Raw genomic sequence first — 19,272 nt, 5'->3', positions numbered from 1 at the left:
AAAAAGTGCAAACAGTGACAGATTTTATTTTCTTGGACTCCAAAATCACTGCAGAAGGTGACTGCAGCATGAAATTAAAAGATGCTTGCTCCTTGGAAGAAAAGCTATGATAAACCTAGACAGCGTATTACAAAGCAGACAGAAGTCCACATAGTGAAAGCTTGTTTTTCCAGTAGTCATGTATGGATGTGGGAGCTGAACCATAAAGAAAGCAGAATGCCAAAAGAATTGATGGTTTTGAACTGTGGTGCTAGAGAAGACTCTTGAGAGTCCTTTGGACTGCTAGGAGATCAAGTCAGTCAATCCTAAAGGAAATCAACGTTGAATATTCACTGGAAGGACTGATGCTGAAGCTGAAGCACCAATACTTGGGCCACCTGATGCAACGAGATGACTTATTGGAAAAGACCCTGATGCTGGGAGAGACTGAAGGCAAAAGGAGAAGAGGGCAGCAGAGGATGAGATGGTTGGATGGTATCACCAACTCAATGGACATGAATCTGAGCAAACTCTGGGAGATAGTGAAGGATTGAGAAGCCTGGCGTGCGGCAGTCCATAGGGTCACAGAGAGCTGGACATCACTGAGCGACTGAACAATGAAAGTACAAAAATAGAAAACAAATTTCCCAAAAATATAGATGTGATTGTTAGTAACATTTATGCTGTACATTACATTTAATGGTAGGAATGTGAGCTTTTATACTTTCACTATCATTATGCATAAATTTGGATATAGTCACTGAAGTTACTGTAGGATTTTAACATAAGAAAAAAATAAGATAAATTTTATCTTAAGAAAAATAAGATAAGTTAGAACAAATCAATTGTTAGTTGTAAATTTCATATCTGTTGCAATGTGAAAACTGTTTATATTTTATAGAGTAGCAAATTTCTTAAAAGTTCAAAACAGCAAATACTGTTTGATCACCTTGCATATATACTTGTCTTTGTGTTAGTCCCTCAGTGGTGTTCCAACTCTTTGCGATCACATGGACTGTAGCCCACCAGGCTCTTCTCTCTTCTGTCCATGGGATTCTCCAGGCAAGAATACTGGAGTGGGTTCTCATGCCCTCCTCCACGGGATCTTCCCCATCCAGGGATCGAATTGAAGGCAGATTCTTTACCGTCTGAGCCACCAGGAAGTCCAATACAGACTAGATACATGATACACGTAATGCATAATTTGCTATCTATATATGTCAAAATTCATCTATCTATGTAGATAGATAGATAGATAGATAACTACAGAAGTCAAAGTGGAATTTTGTTACTGATTTTCAAGCTTAATTCCCACAGGTAGCCAGTATTGAAGTTTGGCGCAAATCCTTTGAGGCTCTGTTTCTTTTTTTTAAGTGGAGCTAAAATTGTAATCCAGGTCAATGTGCTCCAAATTCTGGTCTTTTTTTTTCCATTAAATAGGACAATGTATATAAAGTACTAGTGAATGCCTGGTGTTCAGTAGCCCCCAGTAAGCTGTATTTGTGTTTCACTTCTGTCTACACAGCTGAATGGAATTAGTGAGCAGTTTGTGAATTCTTGGTGCAAGTTTTGTTCTCAGCACCACACAGGATGTACTTGAGAGAACGTGAAAGGTACAGAATGTCATTTTTAATAATACCTACAGGTAAGGGAGAACTTCCCAGGTGGCTCAGTCATAAAGAATCAGACTACAGTGCACGAAACACAGGATTGATCCCTGGGTTGGGAAGATCCCCTGGAGAAGGAAATGGCACCCGACTCCAGTATTCTTGCCTGGGAAATCCCATGAATTTCCCAGAGGAACCTGGTAGGCTAGAGGCCATGGGGTTGCAAACAGTTGGATATGACTGAGTGACTAATCAACAAACAATAGTTCCTCTTCAAGGGACAGACATAATGATACATCTTTGAGCTCTATGGGAACGAAGGCCCTCACTAGGAGGAGGGTGAAAAATGGGGTTGACCCTACAGAAGGTAGACAACTAGAGTGTGGATTCTGTTGACCTTTCCCCAGTTCTATGCTGATTCTCCCCTACTCAAGCCCCTATGAATATGCATATACCCTAGCTTAAAGCTTAAGACCTCCCCAGTTGTGCTGTTCAGGAAACACTGCTTTTGGAAAAATCCCCGGCATTCTCCTTATTTGCTACCAATAAAAGCTGTTGTTCAGTCACTAAGTCATGTCCCTTTGCAACCCCATGGTCTGTGGCCCACCAGGCTTCCCTGCCCATAGCAAGAATACTGGAGTAGGTTGCCATGTCCTTCTCCAAGGGATCTTCCCCACCCAGGGATCGAACCTGGTTCTCCAGCATTGCAGGCAGATTGAGTCAGCGATGCCATCGAACCATCTCATCTTCTGTCGCTCCCTTCTCCTGCTGCCCTCAATCTTTCCCAACATTAGGGTCTTTTCCAATGAGTTGGCTCCTTGCATCAGGTGGCCAAAGCATTGGAGCTTCAGCATCAGTCCTTCCAATGAATATTCGGGGTTGATTTCTTTTATGATTGACTGGTTTGATCTCCTCGTCCAAGGGACTCTCAATAGTCTTCTCCAGCACCTCAGTTCAAATACATCAATTCTTTAGCACTCAGCTTTCTTTATGGTCTCTCACATTCATACATGACAACTGGAAAAACCATTTGTTATTGTTGTTCAGAACCTCAGCTGTGTCCAGCTCTTTGCAATCCCATGGACTGCAGCACACCAGGCTTTCCTGTCCTTCACCATCTCCCGGCACTTGCTCAAATTCATGTCCATTGAGTCGGTGATGCCATTCAACCATCTCATTCTCTGTTGTCCCCTTCTCCTTCCTTCAATCTTTCCCAGCATCAGGTTTTTTGCCACTGAGTTGGCTTTTTGCATCAGGTGGCCCAAGTATTGCAGTTTCAGTTTCAGCATCAGTCCTTCCAATGAATACTCAGAGTTGATTTTCTTGAGGATTGACTGGTTTGATCTCCTTGCTGTCCAAGGGACTCTCAAGAGTCTTCTCCAACACCACGGTTCAAAAGCATCAATTCTTCTGTGCTAAGCTTTTTTTATAGTCCAACTCTCACATCCATACATGACTACTGGAAAAGCCACAGCTTTGACTATATGGACCTTTGTCAGCAAAGTCTTGCCTCTGCTTTTCAATATGCTGTCTAGGTTTATTATAGCTTTTCTTCCAAGGAGCAAGCATCTTTTAATTTCATGGCCACAGTCACCATCCACAGCAATTTTGGAGCCCAAGAAAATACAATCTGTCACTGTTTCCACTTTTTCTCCATCTATTTGCCATGAGTTGATGGGACTGGATGCCACGATCTTCATTTTCTGAATGTGAGTTTTAAGCCAACTTTTTCACTATCCTCTTTCAACTTCATCAAGAGGCTCTTAAGTTCTTCTTCAATTTCTGCCATTAAAGTGGTATCATCTGCATATGTGAGGCTGTTGACATTTCTCCTGCCAATTTGATTTCAGCTTGTGAGTCATCCAGTCCCACATTTCACATGATGTCCTCAGCATATAAGTTAAATAAGCAGGGTGACAATGTACAGCTTTGTTGTACTCCTTTCCCAATTTTGAACCGGTTCATTGTTTCAAGTCTGGTTCTAATTGTTGCAGACCCTTCTCCCAATCTTTGGCTTGGCACTGTCTGCTGGCTGACACCCACCAAGAGGTGAACCCAGTTTTGCAGTAACAGAACCACCAGCATATGGCAGCTCAAACGCCATTGGACACCCCTGGCTTCATGGCCCCCATAAGTGGAATAATGGGACTTCACCTTGGGCTGCCTTGTCACCCAGATGGACCTCTGCACCATCCCCTCCTGGGGTGAGGACCTGCCGTGAGTTCACTGGGGCTCTGGTTGCTAAGAGGTTCTTTTGGTGCCCAGACAGCACTCTCTTTTAACACTAAGTTTGCCAGAGTAAAATCCCACTAAGTTGAGCCTTCAAACAGGGATGGCACACTCAATCTTTATTAACAGAGTTCCTACTCCAATCCAGTGAATTTTCAGGACTCCATTAGCCAATACAGGCAATTTGGGCTAAAATTAGCTTTCTTCAAGGAGGGCTCAGTAAGTAAATGAAAGGTTAGCCATGTCTTTCTAGATCCAAAAGTGGATTCTTAGGTGTAGGCATTGTTTTTGTGACACTGGATTGTGAAAAGCACATTTGTTATGGCACTTTCACCATAGCAAGACTTAATTTTATAAAACTCATACGTGAATGAATGAATGAGTAGGGTCAGACTCCTAGAACTCCCTGGAAGTGTTCAGAGTCCCAGGCTGCCTACTGTTCAGTCACTTGGCCCTCCTGCTGACCTTAGCCTCAAGAGCAGGCCTTCCCTGCAGAGCTCTCCTAGAAGTTAATGTGAGACACTGTGTAACTGATCTGGAATTGAGCTGTTTTATTTAGTTAGCCTGGCCTTCTTACCCCAGATTGGCCTGCATTTGCAGGAGGTTACAGATCAATTTATTAAGAAAAATCTCAAAACTGAGAAATGCAGATACACCAGGAAAAGCAGGCCAGTGGTCGGGCATAGGCCCCATGCTCTCCTGGAGAGAGTAAAGGCATCTGTGTTTATTTGTTGGAAGTGTTCTGAGTTGGTTTCCCATATTTTGTTTGTAGAGACTTTGAAGGGGCTGTGTTTGGATCCTGGCTTTGTTTTGTAGCCTCTACCTTTTTTTTTTTTTACTTTTATCACTGTTTGTGTTTGCAGTGTGTTTATTTTGACAGTACCCTGTGGGCCCTGGAGTACAAATTTATTGTGTATAGGTCACACATCCTAGAATCACCACCATGTCTACATTCAGTGTTTCCATCCTGAAATCTTTACAGTCGAGAAGACGAAGGTTAATTGACCTGGTTTGAAAAGATGTGTCGGTCAGTTCAGTTCAGTTGCTCAGTCATGTCCAACTCTTTGTGACTCCATGGACAGCACATCAGGCCTCCCTGTCCATCACCACCTCCCAGAGCTTACTCAAACTCATGTCCATTGAGTCGGTGATGCCATCCAACCATCTTATCCTGTTGTCCCCTTCTCCTCCCGCCTTCAATCTTTCCCAGCATCAGAGTCTTTTCAAATGAGACAATTCTTCCCATCAGGTGGCCAAAGTATTGGAGCTTCAGCTTCAGCATTCATCCTTCCATTGAATATTCAGGACTGATTTCCAGTGAGACCAGGACTGGTTGGATCTCCTTGCAGTCCAAGGTACTCTCAAGAGTCTTCTCCAACACCACGGTTCAAAAGCATCAATTCTTCTGTGCTCAGCTTTTTTTATAGTCCAACTCTCCATACATGACTACTGGAAAAACCAAAGCTTTGACTAGATGGACCTTTGTTGGCAAAGTAATGTCTCTGCTTTTTAATATGCTGTCTAGGTTGGTCATAACTTTTCGTCCAAGGAGTAAGCATCTTTTAATTTCACGGCTGTAGTCACCATCTGCAGTGATTTTGGAGCTCAAAAAAATAAAGTCTGTCACTGTTTCCACTGTTTCCCCATCTATTTGTCATGAGGTGATGGGACCAGATGCCATGATCTTAGTTTTCTGAATGTTGAGTTTTAAGCCAACATTTTCACTCTCCTCTTTCATCAAGAGGCTCTTTAGTTCTTCGCTTTTGGCTATAAGGGTGGTGTCATCTGCATATCTGAGGTTACTGATATTTCTCTCAGGAATCTTGATTCCAGTTTGTGCTTCATCCAGCCCAGCATTTCTCATGATGTACTCTGCATATAAGTTAAATAAGCAGGGTGACAATGTACAGCCTCGATGTACTACTCTCCCAATGTGGAACTAACTGTTGCTTCCTGACCTGAGATTTCTCAGGAGGCAGGTCAGGTGGACTGGTATTCCCATCTCTTTAAGAATTTTCCACAGTTTGTTGTGATCCACACAGTCAAAGGCTTTGGCATAGTCAATAAAGCAGAAGGAGATGTTTTTCTGGAACTCTCTTGCTTTTTCGATGATCCAACAGATGTTGGATCTCTGGTTCCTCTGCCTTTTCTAAGTCCAGTTTCAACATCTGGAAGTTCTTGGTTCATGCACTGTTGAAGCCTGGCTTGGAAAATTTTGAGAATTGCTTTGCTAGCGTGGGAGATGAGTAAAATTGTGCAGCAGTTTGAACATTCTTTGGCATTGCCTTTCTTAGGGATTGGAATGAAAACTGACCTTTTCCAGTCCTGTGGCCACTGCTGAGTTTTCCAAATTTGCTGCGATATTGAGTGCAGCACTTTCACAGCATCATCTTTTAGGATTTGAAATAGCTCAACTGGAATTCCATCACCTCCACTAGCTTTGTTCGTAGTTATGCTTCCTAAGGCCCACTTGACTCTGCATTCCAGGATGTCTGGCTCTAGGTGAGTGATCACACCATCATGGTATGAAGTCTAGGTCATGAAGATCTTTTTTGTGTAGTTCTGTGTATTCTTGCCACCTCTTCTTATATCTTCTGCTTCTGTTGGGTTCATACCATTTCTGTCCTTTATTGTGCCCATCTTTGCATGAAATATTCCCTTGGTAGCTCTAATTTTGAAGAGATCGCTAGTCTTTCCCATTCTGTTGTTTTCCTCTATTTCTTTGCATTGGCCACTGAGGAAGGCTTTCTTATCTCTCCTGGCTATTCTTTGGAACTCTGCCTTCAAATGGGAATATCTTTCCTTTCCTCCTTTCCCTTTTGCTTCTCTTCTTTTCTCAGCTATTTGTAAGGCCTCCTCAGACAACCATTTTGCCTTTTTGCAGTTCTTTTTCCTGGGGATGGTCTTGATCCTTTGAAAAGATGTATATATATATATATATATATATATATATATATATATAGTTTTAACATTCTTATATAGTCCCATGAAGAAAGAGTTCTTTAATTTCTAGTGGGTACAGTATTCTTCAGTAGGTATTCTCTGGTTCTACACCAGTTTCGGGTATTTGTGCCTTGTAGATCCAGAGATATTTGGGGCCCTGGTGGGTGTGTCTGTGTGTTTATCTCATGATCCTCCTGACTCAGTGAGAAGGGAGAATGGGGTCTCCTGGGCTTCTTGCCACAGGCTTGGGTTCCAGGTAGCTGGCTGATAGGTAAATTTTCCCATTCCATGCTGGGGCTCAGATGGTAAAGAATCTGCCTGCAATACAAGACACCCACGTTCGATCCCTGGGTCTGGAAGATCCCCTGGAAAAGGGAATGGTAACCTGCTCCAGTGTTCCTACCTGGAGAATTCCAGGGACAGAAGATCCTGGAGAGTTACAGTCCATTGGATTGCAAAGAGTTGGACACCACTGAGAGACTAACACGTTCACTTCACATGCCCTAACCACTAACCCTGAAAGGACTCCCACGCCCCTCACCACTGGGTCTTGTTCTTGGGGCTTCTGCAGGCCTCTCCCAAAGACAAACTCAGAGCCTCTCTTTATTTTAAAACTTTTCCTACTCATTACATCTGGAAAGTCCCGAAAGGTACAGCTGATTTTTTTTTTCCTTAGAGTAGTAAAATCACAAAGCTTAAGAAAATGTTATAGAAGCCAACAATTCTGGATTTCTCAACTAATACACATATGTTGTGAAAATACAAGCAATACTGAAGCATATCACATAAGTAAAAAGTTTCTCTGTGGGTGTTAATTTGCTGGGCAGAGGGTTTGCGAGTTTAAACTGTAATAGATACTAGCACCTGGTACATCCTTGCAAATGTTCACCATCTTGATAGGAGAGAAAAAGGCCTCATGTTCATGAGCAGAAAAGGGTTCTCATGTTCATTTGCATTTCCCTGATTACACTAGAGCCCAAAACTTTGTTTTTGGGCTCCAAAATCACTGCAGATGGTGACTGCAGCCATGAAATTAAAAGACACTTACTCCTTGAAGAAAAGCTATGACCAACCTAGACAGCTTATTAAAAAGTGCAGACATTACTTGACCAACAAAGATCCGCCTAGACAAAGCTTTGGTTTTTCCAGTAGTCATGTATGGATGTGAGAGTTGGACTATAAAGAAAGCTAAGCACAGAATTCATGCCTTTGAACTGTGGTGTTGGAGAAGACTCTTGAGAGTCCCTTGAACTGCAAGGAGATTCAATCAGTCCATCCTAGTGGAAATCAGTCCTGAACCATTCACTGGAAGGACTGATGCTGAAGCTGAAACTTCAATACTTTGGCCACCTGATGCGAAGAACTGACTCATTTGATAAGACCCTGATGCGGGGAAAGATTGAAGGTGGGAAGAGAAGGGGACGACAGAAGATGAGATGGTTGGATGGCCTCACCGACTCAATGGACATGAGTTTGAGTAAACTCCGGGAGTTGGTGATGGACAGGGAGGCCTGGCGTGCTGCAGTCCATGGGGTCGCAAAGAGTAGGACACGACTGAGCAACTGAATTGAACGGATTGCACTGAAGTTGAATATCTTTTATATTTCATTGTATGGCTCCTTTATGAGACAGAAAGTAAAAGTCATCCTGTATTGTGCTTGGGGTTTGGGTAAGAGGCCAGATAGCCGGGTGGACCAGGCCTCCTCTGCCACAGATTGGGGTTCGCTCGCCATGACTGTGACTGTAAAATGCAATTCTGAGAAAAAGTTACAAATTTCAGTTGTCATAACTGACTGTCTCAAAGTACACTCGGCTGCCAATGAACTACACCACGTGTGGGTCATCTTACTTGCTGGTCAACGTCAGGCTCCCGGAAAGCGAGAGTCCGGCGCGCAACAATGCTGCTTCCAAGGTGGTGTGGCCAGCGAGCTGCCCGCTTTCCCCGCGGGCCTTGCGCTCCGAAGGCAGACATTTTCCCGTCCCTCTATCCGCACCCGCCCAGGCGGAGCCCACCGTCTACGGCCCATCCCGGGGCTCGGCCGCACGCTCCCCTCGGCGGCAGGACCGCACGCCCAGAGCCTCCACCCTCTGGGGTGCCGGCCAACATTCGCGCTGTTACCCACCGGAGCCCCAGGCAGGACGCTTGCGCACCCCGGAGACCACCAGGGGGCGGGCCAACCTAGCGGGAACCAGAGCAGCCACCGCCTCCAGCCCCACCCACCGCGCCCCGAGCCGCGGACACTGGCGTATGCGCATGCGCACCATGCCTGCTCCGCGTCCGGTAGTTGTCGCCATGGTGACCGGAGCCCGGCCGCCCCGCCCCCCGCGCCGCCGCCCGGCGGGTCTGGCCGAGACCCAGCGCGGGGTGAAGGGTGAGGGGTGAAAGGGTCAGCTCGGGGTGGGGGTGTGCTCGGGGTGAGGAGATATCACGGGGTGAGGGGTGAGGAGGTGGGCCGGGTTGTGTGGACCTTGGGTCGAGGGGTGAGCGGAGAGGGTCCGAGATGAGTGGGGGCTAGGTGAAGGGAGCTTGGGTGAGGGGCGAGGGGTGAGAAGGTCGGTTTGGGTGGGCGGCCCGCGGAAAGGACCTCCTGGGATTTTGTTAGGGGGTGGGGACCTCTCAGAGGAGGAGGAGCCTCTTGGGGGTGGGGGGTCGGTCGAGGGCAGGGCCTGGCCGGGGGTGGGGCGGTGGTGACCTGAGAGGGGCGGTGAGCAGGGGAAGTGGAGGCCCGGGGGGTGTGGCCCGGGTCTGGAGGTGGCCCCGGGCCGGGACGGACGGCGGGTCTGGTTGGGTGCGGGGACCGAGTTCTGTCCGGGAGGGGGCGGGGTGGGCTGGGGAGGGCCGGGTCCTGGGGGTGGGCCCGCCCCACAGCCCGGCCCCGCCCGGCCCCACTGGCAGCGTCCGGTCCTCCAGGAGCCGCAGCCCGGGCGTCGGTGCTGCGGGCCGGCCGAGGAGGGGCACGCAGGGACACCGGCGCCCGCCAGCCCGCCTGCAGCATGTGGAAGCTGGGCCGGAGCCGGGTGCTCCTGGACGAGCCCCCCGAGGAGGAGGACGGCCTGCGAGGGGGTGCGCCGCCCGCCACCGCCCCCGCCGCTGCTCAGGTGAGGGGGCGCACGGAGGGACGGAGCGCGGGAGGCGGGGGTCGGGGAGGGTGACGCGGGTCGGGATGCGCGCGGCTGAGGCCTGGCCGCGCAGTGGGGGAGGCGCACAGGTGGGGCGCGCAGGTGAGGCCCGCGCCGCGCGGCCCGTTAATTTCCCGAGGCTGGTCCGGGCCCGGCCGCTGTGCCCCGTGGTGACCCCCCCTCCACATTACGAGTGACTGAACCCTGCGCCCCGCCGCCCCTCGCGCGGTTTCGGGATCGCGGGCGCAGTTCGCAGAGGTGGAAACCTCGGGCCGTGGCCTTCCAGCGGCGCGGGGGAACCTGCCTGCCGAGTGGACGCGGCCCTGGCCCCGGCCCGGGCCCCGTCAGTCCAGCTCCGAGTCCGGGGCCGCGCGCCGCGCTGGGCTGGACTCACCGGCGAGGCCTGGGCTGGAGGGGGGTACCGGCCCGCCGGCGAGGTCAGGAGCTTCTGAGGACTGCAGCGGTCGCGCCGAGTGCGCTAAATACTTCTTCAGATAACAAACAGACCTTCACCTCTGTTTAAACCCTCGGTTGGAGGAAGAAGGCAGATGGCCTTTATTTAGACAGACACTGCCGTTACAAGTTCAGAGATATGCCTGGAATGTTTAGAATTTTTTAATTAAAAAGGACCCCAGGTGGATCCTGTGCGCGTTACGTACGCTCCACTCCACCCCACCCCCAACGCTGTGTTCCTTTTCCTATGCAGTGAAATTAGGTCAGAAATTCAGCTTTTTATTTTTAAAATGACGGTGGTCATACAACTTCTTGTTTGTTAAATGTTTGGAAACCCTCTCCTGTTGCTGTTGGCGTAAGACGGAAGTTAATGGTGATCTGTGTCTTTCTTCTCGGCACTTGGACATAGTTCAGGAGATTGTTTCTTTCCCAGTTGGTTCTAAATAACTTCCCTTGAAACTGAAGTTGCTTCATTTGGATATTTTTTTAGTAGGAGTTGAATACCTTTAGATAAGCATTTCAATATGATCCCTATCTGAAGTGTCTCTCAGAAACCACTTTTTGGTAGTTTTAGTGCTCACCCTACTATTTACTTTTTAAATCTCAAAATTTTATGGTTATTCTAAGCAACAACTTTCTTAAATATAATGTTGAGAATTTAAGCGCAGTTTAAATATGGTTACAGAGTTATTTCTGTGTATGACTATTATTGGTCAGAGATAGCAGTATTGTTTCTGAATGAACTTAAAATTTTATAATCTATTTTATAATCTGTTCTTCTGTGTTCTGCTTCTGTTTTCTAATAAATCCCAAAACAGGTTTTTTCCCCTTTTAAGTTAAATTACTAACAGAGAAAAGTTGGAAGGATAGGAGATTAAACACCCACATATATATTACCTAGACATAACCATTGTTGTTTAGTCGCTCAATCGTGTGTCGGACTCTTCACCACCCCAGCGATTCCAGGCTCCTCTGTCATGGGATTTTCCAGGCAAGAATACTGGAGTGGGTTACTGTTTCCTTTTCCAGGGCATCTGCCTGACCAGGGATTGAACCTGTGTCCCTTACATTGGCAGGTGAATTGTTTACCATCTGAACCACCTGGGAAGCCCAGACTTAACCATTAGTGACACATTTATTAAAACTTTTTTTCTGATCTTCAGGTTTACAGAATTACAGTCTATACCTTTTTTTCTCTGTGTGTAGTTGTATGTGTGTTTTAATAGACTTTTTTTTTAATGTACACAACAAAACTCAGTGGAAAACAGAGTTCCCATATACCCCCAGTCCCCACATGTGTACAGCCTCCCCCATACTAGCAAAATCCCATTTGTTACAGTCAAGGAACCTCCACTGACACATCGTTATTGCCCAGAATCCACAGTTTACATTAAGGTTCCCTCTTGGTATTGTCTGTTCTGTGAATTAGATAAGTGTATAATGACATGAATTCACCATTATAGTGCCATGTAGTATAGTTTCACTGCCCTAAAAATCCCATGTGCTCTGCCTATTCATCCTTCCCCTTCTCCCCCACAACCATTGATCTTTTTGCTGTCTCCATAGTTTTGCCTCTCCAGAATGTCAGAGTTGAATCATAAGATGTGCAGCTTTTACAGATTGACTTCTCTTACTGACTGAGCAGTGTGCATTTAAGGATCCTCTGTGCCTTTTCACGGCTTGATAGCTCATTTCTTTTTAATGCTGAATAATATCCCATTGTCTGAAAGTTTACCAGTTCACTGCAGAGTGGCATCTTGGTTGCTTCCAGGTTTTAGCAATTATAAATAACGCTGCTATAAAATACATGATATGCAGGGTTTTGTGTGGATGTTAGTTTTTAACTCATTTGGATAAATACCAAGGACTGTGTGATTCCTGGATCATAGACTAAGAGTCTATTTTGTTTGTTAAAACCAGACTGTCTCCACAGTGGCTGTACCAGTTTGCATGCCCACCAGCAATGAGTGAGACTTCGTGTTGCTTCCTGCACTTGCCAGCATGTGATGTCAGTGTTCTGGGTTTTGGTCATTCTGATAGATGTGTAGTGGCATCTCACTGTTGCTTAATTTGCATTTCACTGATAACATTTGATGCAGAGCATCTCTTCATCTTGCTCATTTGCCATCCATATAGGCTACTCACTCCAGGATTCTTGGGCTTCTCTTGTGGCTCAGCTGGTAAAGAATGCTCCTGCAATGCAGGAGACCTGGGTTTGAATCCTGGGTTGAAAAGATCCCTTGGAGAAGAGAAAGGCTACCCACTCCAGTATTCTGGCATGGAGAATTCCATGAATTGTATAGTCCATGGGGTCATACAGAGTCGGACACTACTGAGCGACTTTCACTCCCTCATGTCTCCTTCAGTGAGATGTCTGTTCAGATTTTCTTGCCCCATTTTTTATTTGTGTTGCTTTTTCCCCCTTATTGTTGAGTTTTAAGAAGTCTTTGTGTATTTTGGATAGCAGTCATTTATGAGATGTGTCTTTTTTTTTTGAGATGTGTCTTTTCCAAATATTTTCTCCCAGTCTATGTCATATCTTTTCATTTTCTTAACATTATATTTCACAGAGCAGAAGTTTTTAATTTTAATGAAGTCTAGGTTATCAGTTACCTCTTTCATAGATCACATCTTTGGTGGTGTTTCCCCAAAGTCATCTGCATTTTATCCTGGGTTACCTTCCAGTATCCTTGCCTGGAGAATCCCATGGATGGAGGAGCCTAGCAGGCTATAGTCCATGGGGTCGCAAGAGTCGAATGTGAATTAGTGACTAAACTACCACCACCACCACCTTCTAGGAGTGAGATTTGACTACAATTTCTATCTTACTTTATCAAGTATATCTATAGTTTGATGTGTTGAAAAAACTTTGCTATAGAAAAACAAAGATTTTTTGTGGCAAGTTCAGTTCAGTTCAGTCACTCAGTCATATATGACTATTGCAGCCCCACAAACCATAGCACACCAGGCCTCCCTGTCCATCACCAACTCCCAGAGTCTACCCAAACCCTTGTCCATTGAGTCATCCATTGAGTCATGGTGATGCCATCCAACCATTTCATCCTCTGTCATCCCCTTCTCCTCCTGCCCCCAATCCCTCCCAGCATCAGGGTCTTTTCCAATGAGTCCCCTTCGCATCAGGTGGCCAAAGTATTGGAGCTTCAGCCTCAACATCAGTCCTTCCAGTGAACACCCAGGACTGATCTCCTTTAGGATGGACTGGTTGGATCTCCTTGCAGTCCAAGGGACTCTCAAGAGTCTTCTCCAACACCACAGTTCAAAAGTGTCAATTCTTCTGCACTGAGCTTTCTTTATAGTCCAACTCTCACATCTATACATGACCACTGGAAAGACCATAGCCTTGACTAGACGGACCTTTCTTGGCAAAGGAATGTCTCTGCTTTTTAATATGCTCTCTAGGTTGGTCATAACTTTCCTTCCAAGGAGTAGGCATCTTTTAATTTCATGGCTGCAATCACCATTTGCAGTGATTTTGGAGCCCCCCAAAATAAAGTCTGTCACTGTTTCCACTGTTTCCCCATCTATTTGCCATGAAGTGGTGGGACCGGATGCCATGATCTTAGTTTTCTGAATGTTGAACTTTAAGCCAACTTTTTCACTCTCCTCTTTTCACTTTCATCAAGAGGCTCTTTAGTTCGTCTTCACTTTCTGCCATAAGGGTGGTATCATCTGGATATCTGAGGTTATTGATATTTCTCCTGGCAATCTTGATTCCAGCTTGTGCTTCCTCCAGCCCAGCGTTTCTCATGATATACTCTGCATATAAGTTAAATAAGTAGAGTAACAATATACAGCCTTGACATGAGATTTGACTGCAGTTTCTATCTTACTTTATCAAGTGTATCTATAGTTTGATGTGTTGAAAAAACTTTGCTATAGAAAAGCAAAGACTTTTTGTGGCAAGTGGGTCATAACTCTAAATTTAGTTCATTTCATCAAGTAGATTGATATTTATCCCAAAGCCAGCTTCTCTTAGAATTAAATTTAAAAGTTTATGACAAGTCTACCATAAAACTTCTGCCTACAAAATTTTATTTTAAAGTTGAAAGAAGTAGGAGTTAATACAGAAGGATTTAATGGATCTGTTAAAATTGTGTCTCATTAGAAAGACATTCTCATTCCTCATTCTCATTCTACTTCATTTTCAGTGTATACCTACCCCTCCCTGTCCCCTAAAAAAAAATCAGTTCATATTAAAACATGTAGGCTAGGAGTGTACTTTGTCTTATTCCAGAAAGGCATTTAATTTGTTTTCAAATCTGGTCAGTCGACTTACTTGAAAATCAGGTCACACAGCTATAATCTGTCGTTTTTTAAAAAAAGAAAAAATAGCTTAATGTTAGGTTCTAGTAAGTTTGAAATGTGAGGCATTCCATCATTCCATGGATTTAAGGAATACTTAACTGTTACTAAAATAGAAATTTTACAAACTTATCTGAGCCTCTCTGTAGGTGATTAGCCTTTTTTGTCATGAATACGCATCTATTTTGTATTAAAGTGTAACAGTGAGGTTTTTAAGGTGAAACATTTATTGTAATCATTTAAAAAAGAGAGATATAGAAGTTTTAATGACTCTAATGTTTGTTTAAACAACATCTGCTATGTATATAGTAAAACATTTCTGGATGTTCAATATTGGGTCTTCTTCCTCTTTCCAGTAGGAAGTATCGTTACTTGTTTAATATAGCTATCCATGAAGCATTTATGTACATTCATAAATGTATGTTTAAAATCACATATTTGCTTTTCCACCACAAACATTTTTGTGTACTTGGAATGGTTCCCTCAGTAAATAATATATGTATCATGGGGCACTTCCTGTCTCAGGCCTACAACTGGAAAAAAAATCACCCTTAAGGCTGGGTATGCCAAAATTTATCTGGTTGGGCCTCTCCTGATGGATGTGGAGGTGGCTGTTTTAGGCACTGCTCCTGGGCGCTGTGTGAGTAGTAAGAGGAAAAGTTGGTCTGAGATGATCCACATGAGGGAGGGTTCACCTGGTTTTCACCTGCCTCAAGCTGCACTGCACAGGGTCCTGGGTGTTAGTACCTCAGTCATGTCTGACTCTCTGCAGCCCACCAGGCTCCTCTGTCCATGGGATTTTCCAGGCCAGAATACTGGAGTGGGTGGCCATTTCCTTCTCCAGCTGCAGTTGAACATCTTCAGAAACAAAACTCACGGCATTTGGGGCATATTTTCATTTAAATATGAAAAGGCTTTACTTAAAAATCTAAATACTTTATTTAAAAGTTTAAAAGGCTTATACATACTCTGTAGGCATTCCAAAAAAAGTCAGAGAATGTTTCAGATGTTTTTTACTCTGCTTTGAGGATAGGAAAAACCAAGAGTCTTAGTTGAGATAACACAGAATCTTTCTTGTATGGTGCTGGGAGGGGTCTGTTGTAGTCTGTTATGGTGAGTTAGTATGTTGCCTGTGAGGTCAACATTAATAACTATGCAGTATATGTTAAATAAAGTTTTATACACTTCCCAGGTGGCTTAGTGGGAAAGAATCTGCCTGCCATTGCAGGAGACCATGGGCTCAGTCTCTTGAATTGAGAAGATCCCCTGCAGGAGGAAATGGCAACACACTCCAGTATTCTCACCTGGGAAATCCTGTGGATAGAGGGGCCTGGTGGGCTACAGTCCGTGGGGTCTCAAAATTGTCAGACACGAATTAACGACTAACCAGCAATAACAACAAGGTTTCATACAGAAACACAAAACAAGGATATATATTGAATGTTTGAAGAAAATGTCACCAGAGGCTCACAGGAACCTGACCCCGTTTTTCCTGTAAGAGCAGCAATTCAGTATTTGCTGATTCATAGCTGTCTTGAATATTGAAAATCGACTGTATTTTACATTTGAATAACTTAAGGAAGCTAAAGAACTTGTGTAGAGTTATGTAGCTACTAACAAGAATTTGAATCCAGGTTTCATATTCTGTATTTAAAGTGCTAGGGCTTCAATAATTAGTGCCTTAAAAAGCATTGATAAAATTATGTCTTGGCTCAAATTTCATTGTGACAAACATCCTAATATACTTACAATTTATTTACTTATTTTTTTGCTGTGCTAAAGTATTGTAATAGTGAGTATATTTATAGAAGTCTTACTGTGGAAGGTAAATGGCTCTCTGGTGAATTAGCAGGTGAAATAAAGAACTGTTGTGCACACACCCTTTTCTTTATTCATCTCCCTTTTAACTTCATTATTTGAAGAAGAGCAGGTAGAATTTAAGCTGATTCTTGAAGAAAGATAGTGAGGGAGGGAGGGAATGGCATAGCTTTGGACCCCAAATAGTTTGGGGGATAGAAAACAAACCAGTTTAATCGGTATAGAAGGTTTGTACAGGGAGAACTGGGAAACCCCACTGAGGGGTTTAGAATTCACCTTGGAGGTAAATATTGAAGGCCTCTGAGTCATGGCTTCCTGCCACTTCACAGGGAAATCTTGTCTGGGGAGGAGGGATTAGAGGTGAGGTGCACGTAAAACAGGTAGGATCTGGGTATCGGAGTTCAGGCTGAAATAAGAGCCTGAATTCTAGATGGATTAGGTTCAGGACAAGTGGGAGGAAGCAAGCTTGCCAAGCCCTTGGAAAAGAGAGCTGGTGCCTTTTGAAGATCAGAGGCTGAAGGGCACCTGGCGTGATGGGGAAGATGATGTCACCTCTGAGCAGCAGGGGATCCTGGGCGGATTGACTGGGGACATGTGACTTAGAGGCAGCTTCTGCCAGATACCCCCATGGATGAGCTGCACAGGTAGAGTGCTGGGTAGGAGCCAGAGGACTCATCATTTGTGAGAAACTGCAAGAGCCTGGCTCTCCACTGATGAATGAACTAGGATCACGGGAAAGGGAGTTGGTAGCCTGGCGTCAGCAGACAGTCCTGGTTCCCTACCCTCTCTCAGCAGTTGTGAGACATGGGGCCAGTGAGTGTATTACGCACTCTGCAGAGCCGCTGTTCTAAGCCAGAGGGTTAGAGCAGGAGTGGAGAAGCTGACTGTAAAGGGCCACACGGTGTCCGTCACAGATGCGCAACTCTGCAGCTGTCATGTGCAGACAGCCATGACCTGTGTTGGTGAACAAGCGTGGCTGTGCTCCAGTAAAACTGTATTTACACAGGCAGGGCTGGGCCATTCTTTGCTGACCCTGGTTTAGAATAAAGGATCTTTGAAGTCTATGCTAATTATGAGGCAACCTAATTCATTAGAGGTTTGCAGTGTGGAATTTGTGATTTAGGGTACAAGTAGGAACTCTTAGTTGCTAAACTTGGAAATTAGTGGCAGATGCTGGAGCTCATTTATATTCTTCCTGGGCTTACATTTTATTAATTGCCCAGTGAACATTTGTGTATCTTTCTGTGCTTTCACATTAATTGTCTACGCTGGACCTTTACTTCTCATTCCATGATGAAATGAGTCATGCTTTATAGTCAAGGAGATGACATTAAGAACAGCACAGCGATCTGCATCATCTCAACCCAAACAGCGAGTGGAGGCGAAGGGAACCGGGAGGTCTTTTGTCGACAGTTAAGAACTGTGTATAGTGGTGTTCATCTTAGCTCTGCAGAGGCCAGGGACTGGCAGGTGCCCTTTTGGGAGAGACTGCTGACTTCCCACTAACAGCACGTGTTCGTCGTGTGTACAGTCCCCAGTTGGAGACTTCACTCCCAGCATGCCTTACGCTAGCAAGAGCTCTGAGTCCAGGTCTGGGAGTCACATGGGAGGAAGCAAGTGTGCCTGCCCTCCTGCTTCCCATCCCCTTGGCACTTTGGTCAATGGTGGTGGGGCTGTCCTCTGCCCCAGAAAGGGTGGGGTGAGGTGGGGTATGGTGTTGGTGTGGTGTTCTGTTCTGTTGTGCTGTATTCTTGCAGCAAATTTTATTATAACTAGAGGCTTTATGACATACATCTACCCAGTTCAGTTCAGTCGCTCACTCGTGTCTGACTCTTTTCCACCCCTTGGACTGAAGCACTCCAGGCTTCCCTGTCTATCACCAACTCCCAGAGCTTGCTCAAACTCATGTCCATTGAGTCAGTGATGCCATCCAACCATCTCATCCTCTGTCGTCCCCTTCTCTCGCCTTCTATCTTTCCCAGCATCCGGGTCTTTACAAATGAGTCAGTTCTTCGCATGAGGTGGCCAAAGTATTGGAGTTTCAGCTTCAGCATCAGTCCTTCCAATGAATATTCAGGACTGATTTCCTTTAGGACGGACTGGTTGGATCTCCTTGCAGTCCACAGGACTCTCAAGAGCTTCTCCAACATCACAGTTCAGAAGCATCAATTCTTCGGCACTCAGCTCTCTCTATGGTCTGACTCTTAACATCCATACGTGACTATTGGAAAAACCATAGCTTTGACGAGCGGACCTTTGTTGGCAAAGTAATTTCTTTTTAATATGCTCTCTAGGTTGGTCATAACTTTTCTATCAAGGAGCAAACGTTTTTTAATTTCATGGCTGCAGTCACCACCTGCAGTGATTTTGGAGCTCAAAAAAATAAAGTCTGTCACTGTTTCCACTGTTTCCCCATCTATTTGCCATGAAGTGATGGGACCAGATGCCATGATCTTAGTTTTCTGAATGTTGAGTTTTAAGCCAACATTTTCACTCTCCTCTTTCACTTTCATCAAGAGACTCGTTAATTCTTCACTTTCTGCCATAAGGGTGGTGTCATCTGCATATCTGAGGTTACTGATATTTCTCTCAGCAATCTTGATTCCAGCTTGTGCTTCACGCAGCCCAGGATTTCTCATGATGTACTCTGCATATAAGTTAAATAAGCAGGGTGACAGTGTACAGCCTTGACGTACTCCTTTCCCGATTTGGAAACAGTCTGTTGTTCCATGTCCAGTTCTAACTGTTGCTTCTTGACCTGCTTACAGATTTCTCAGGAGGCAGGTCAGGTGGTCTGGTA

General features: G+C 45.1%; 1 protein-coding gene across 1 annotated transcript in view; it reads left to right on the top strand.

The window, feature by feature from the left end:
- The first annotated feature begins 9,048 nt into the window (after positions 1–9,048).
- Positions 9,049–19,272, top strand: part of LOC136173168 (testis development-related protein-like) — a 43,571-nt gene continuing 33,347 nt past the window's right edge. The window contains exons 1-2 of the mRNA XM_065942579.1: positions 9,049–9,130; positions 9,670–9,857. Coding sequence (XP_065798651.1) covers positions 9,052–9,130; positions 9,670–9,857 — 267 coding nt within the window. The 5' untranslated portion in view covers positions 9,049–9,051. The remainder of the gene's footprint in view (positions 9,131–9,669; positions 9,858–19,272) is intronic.

This window comes from Muntiacus reevesi, chromosome 8, assembly GCF_963930625.1.
Source record: "Muntiacus reevesi chromosome 8, mMunRee1.1, whole genome shotgun sequence".
Lineage (NCBI taxonomy): Eukaryota > Metazoa > Chordata > Mammalia > Artiodactyla > Cervidae > Muntiacus > Muntiacus reevesi.
This window is presented reverse-complemented; position numbering and strand designations above follow the sequence as displayed.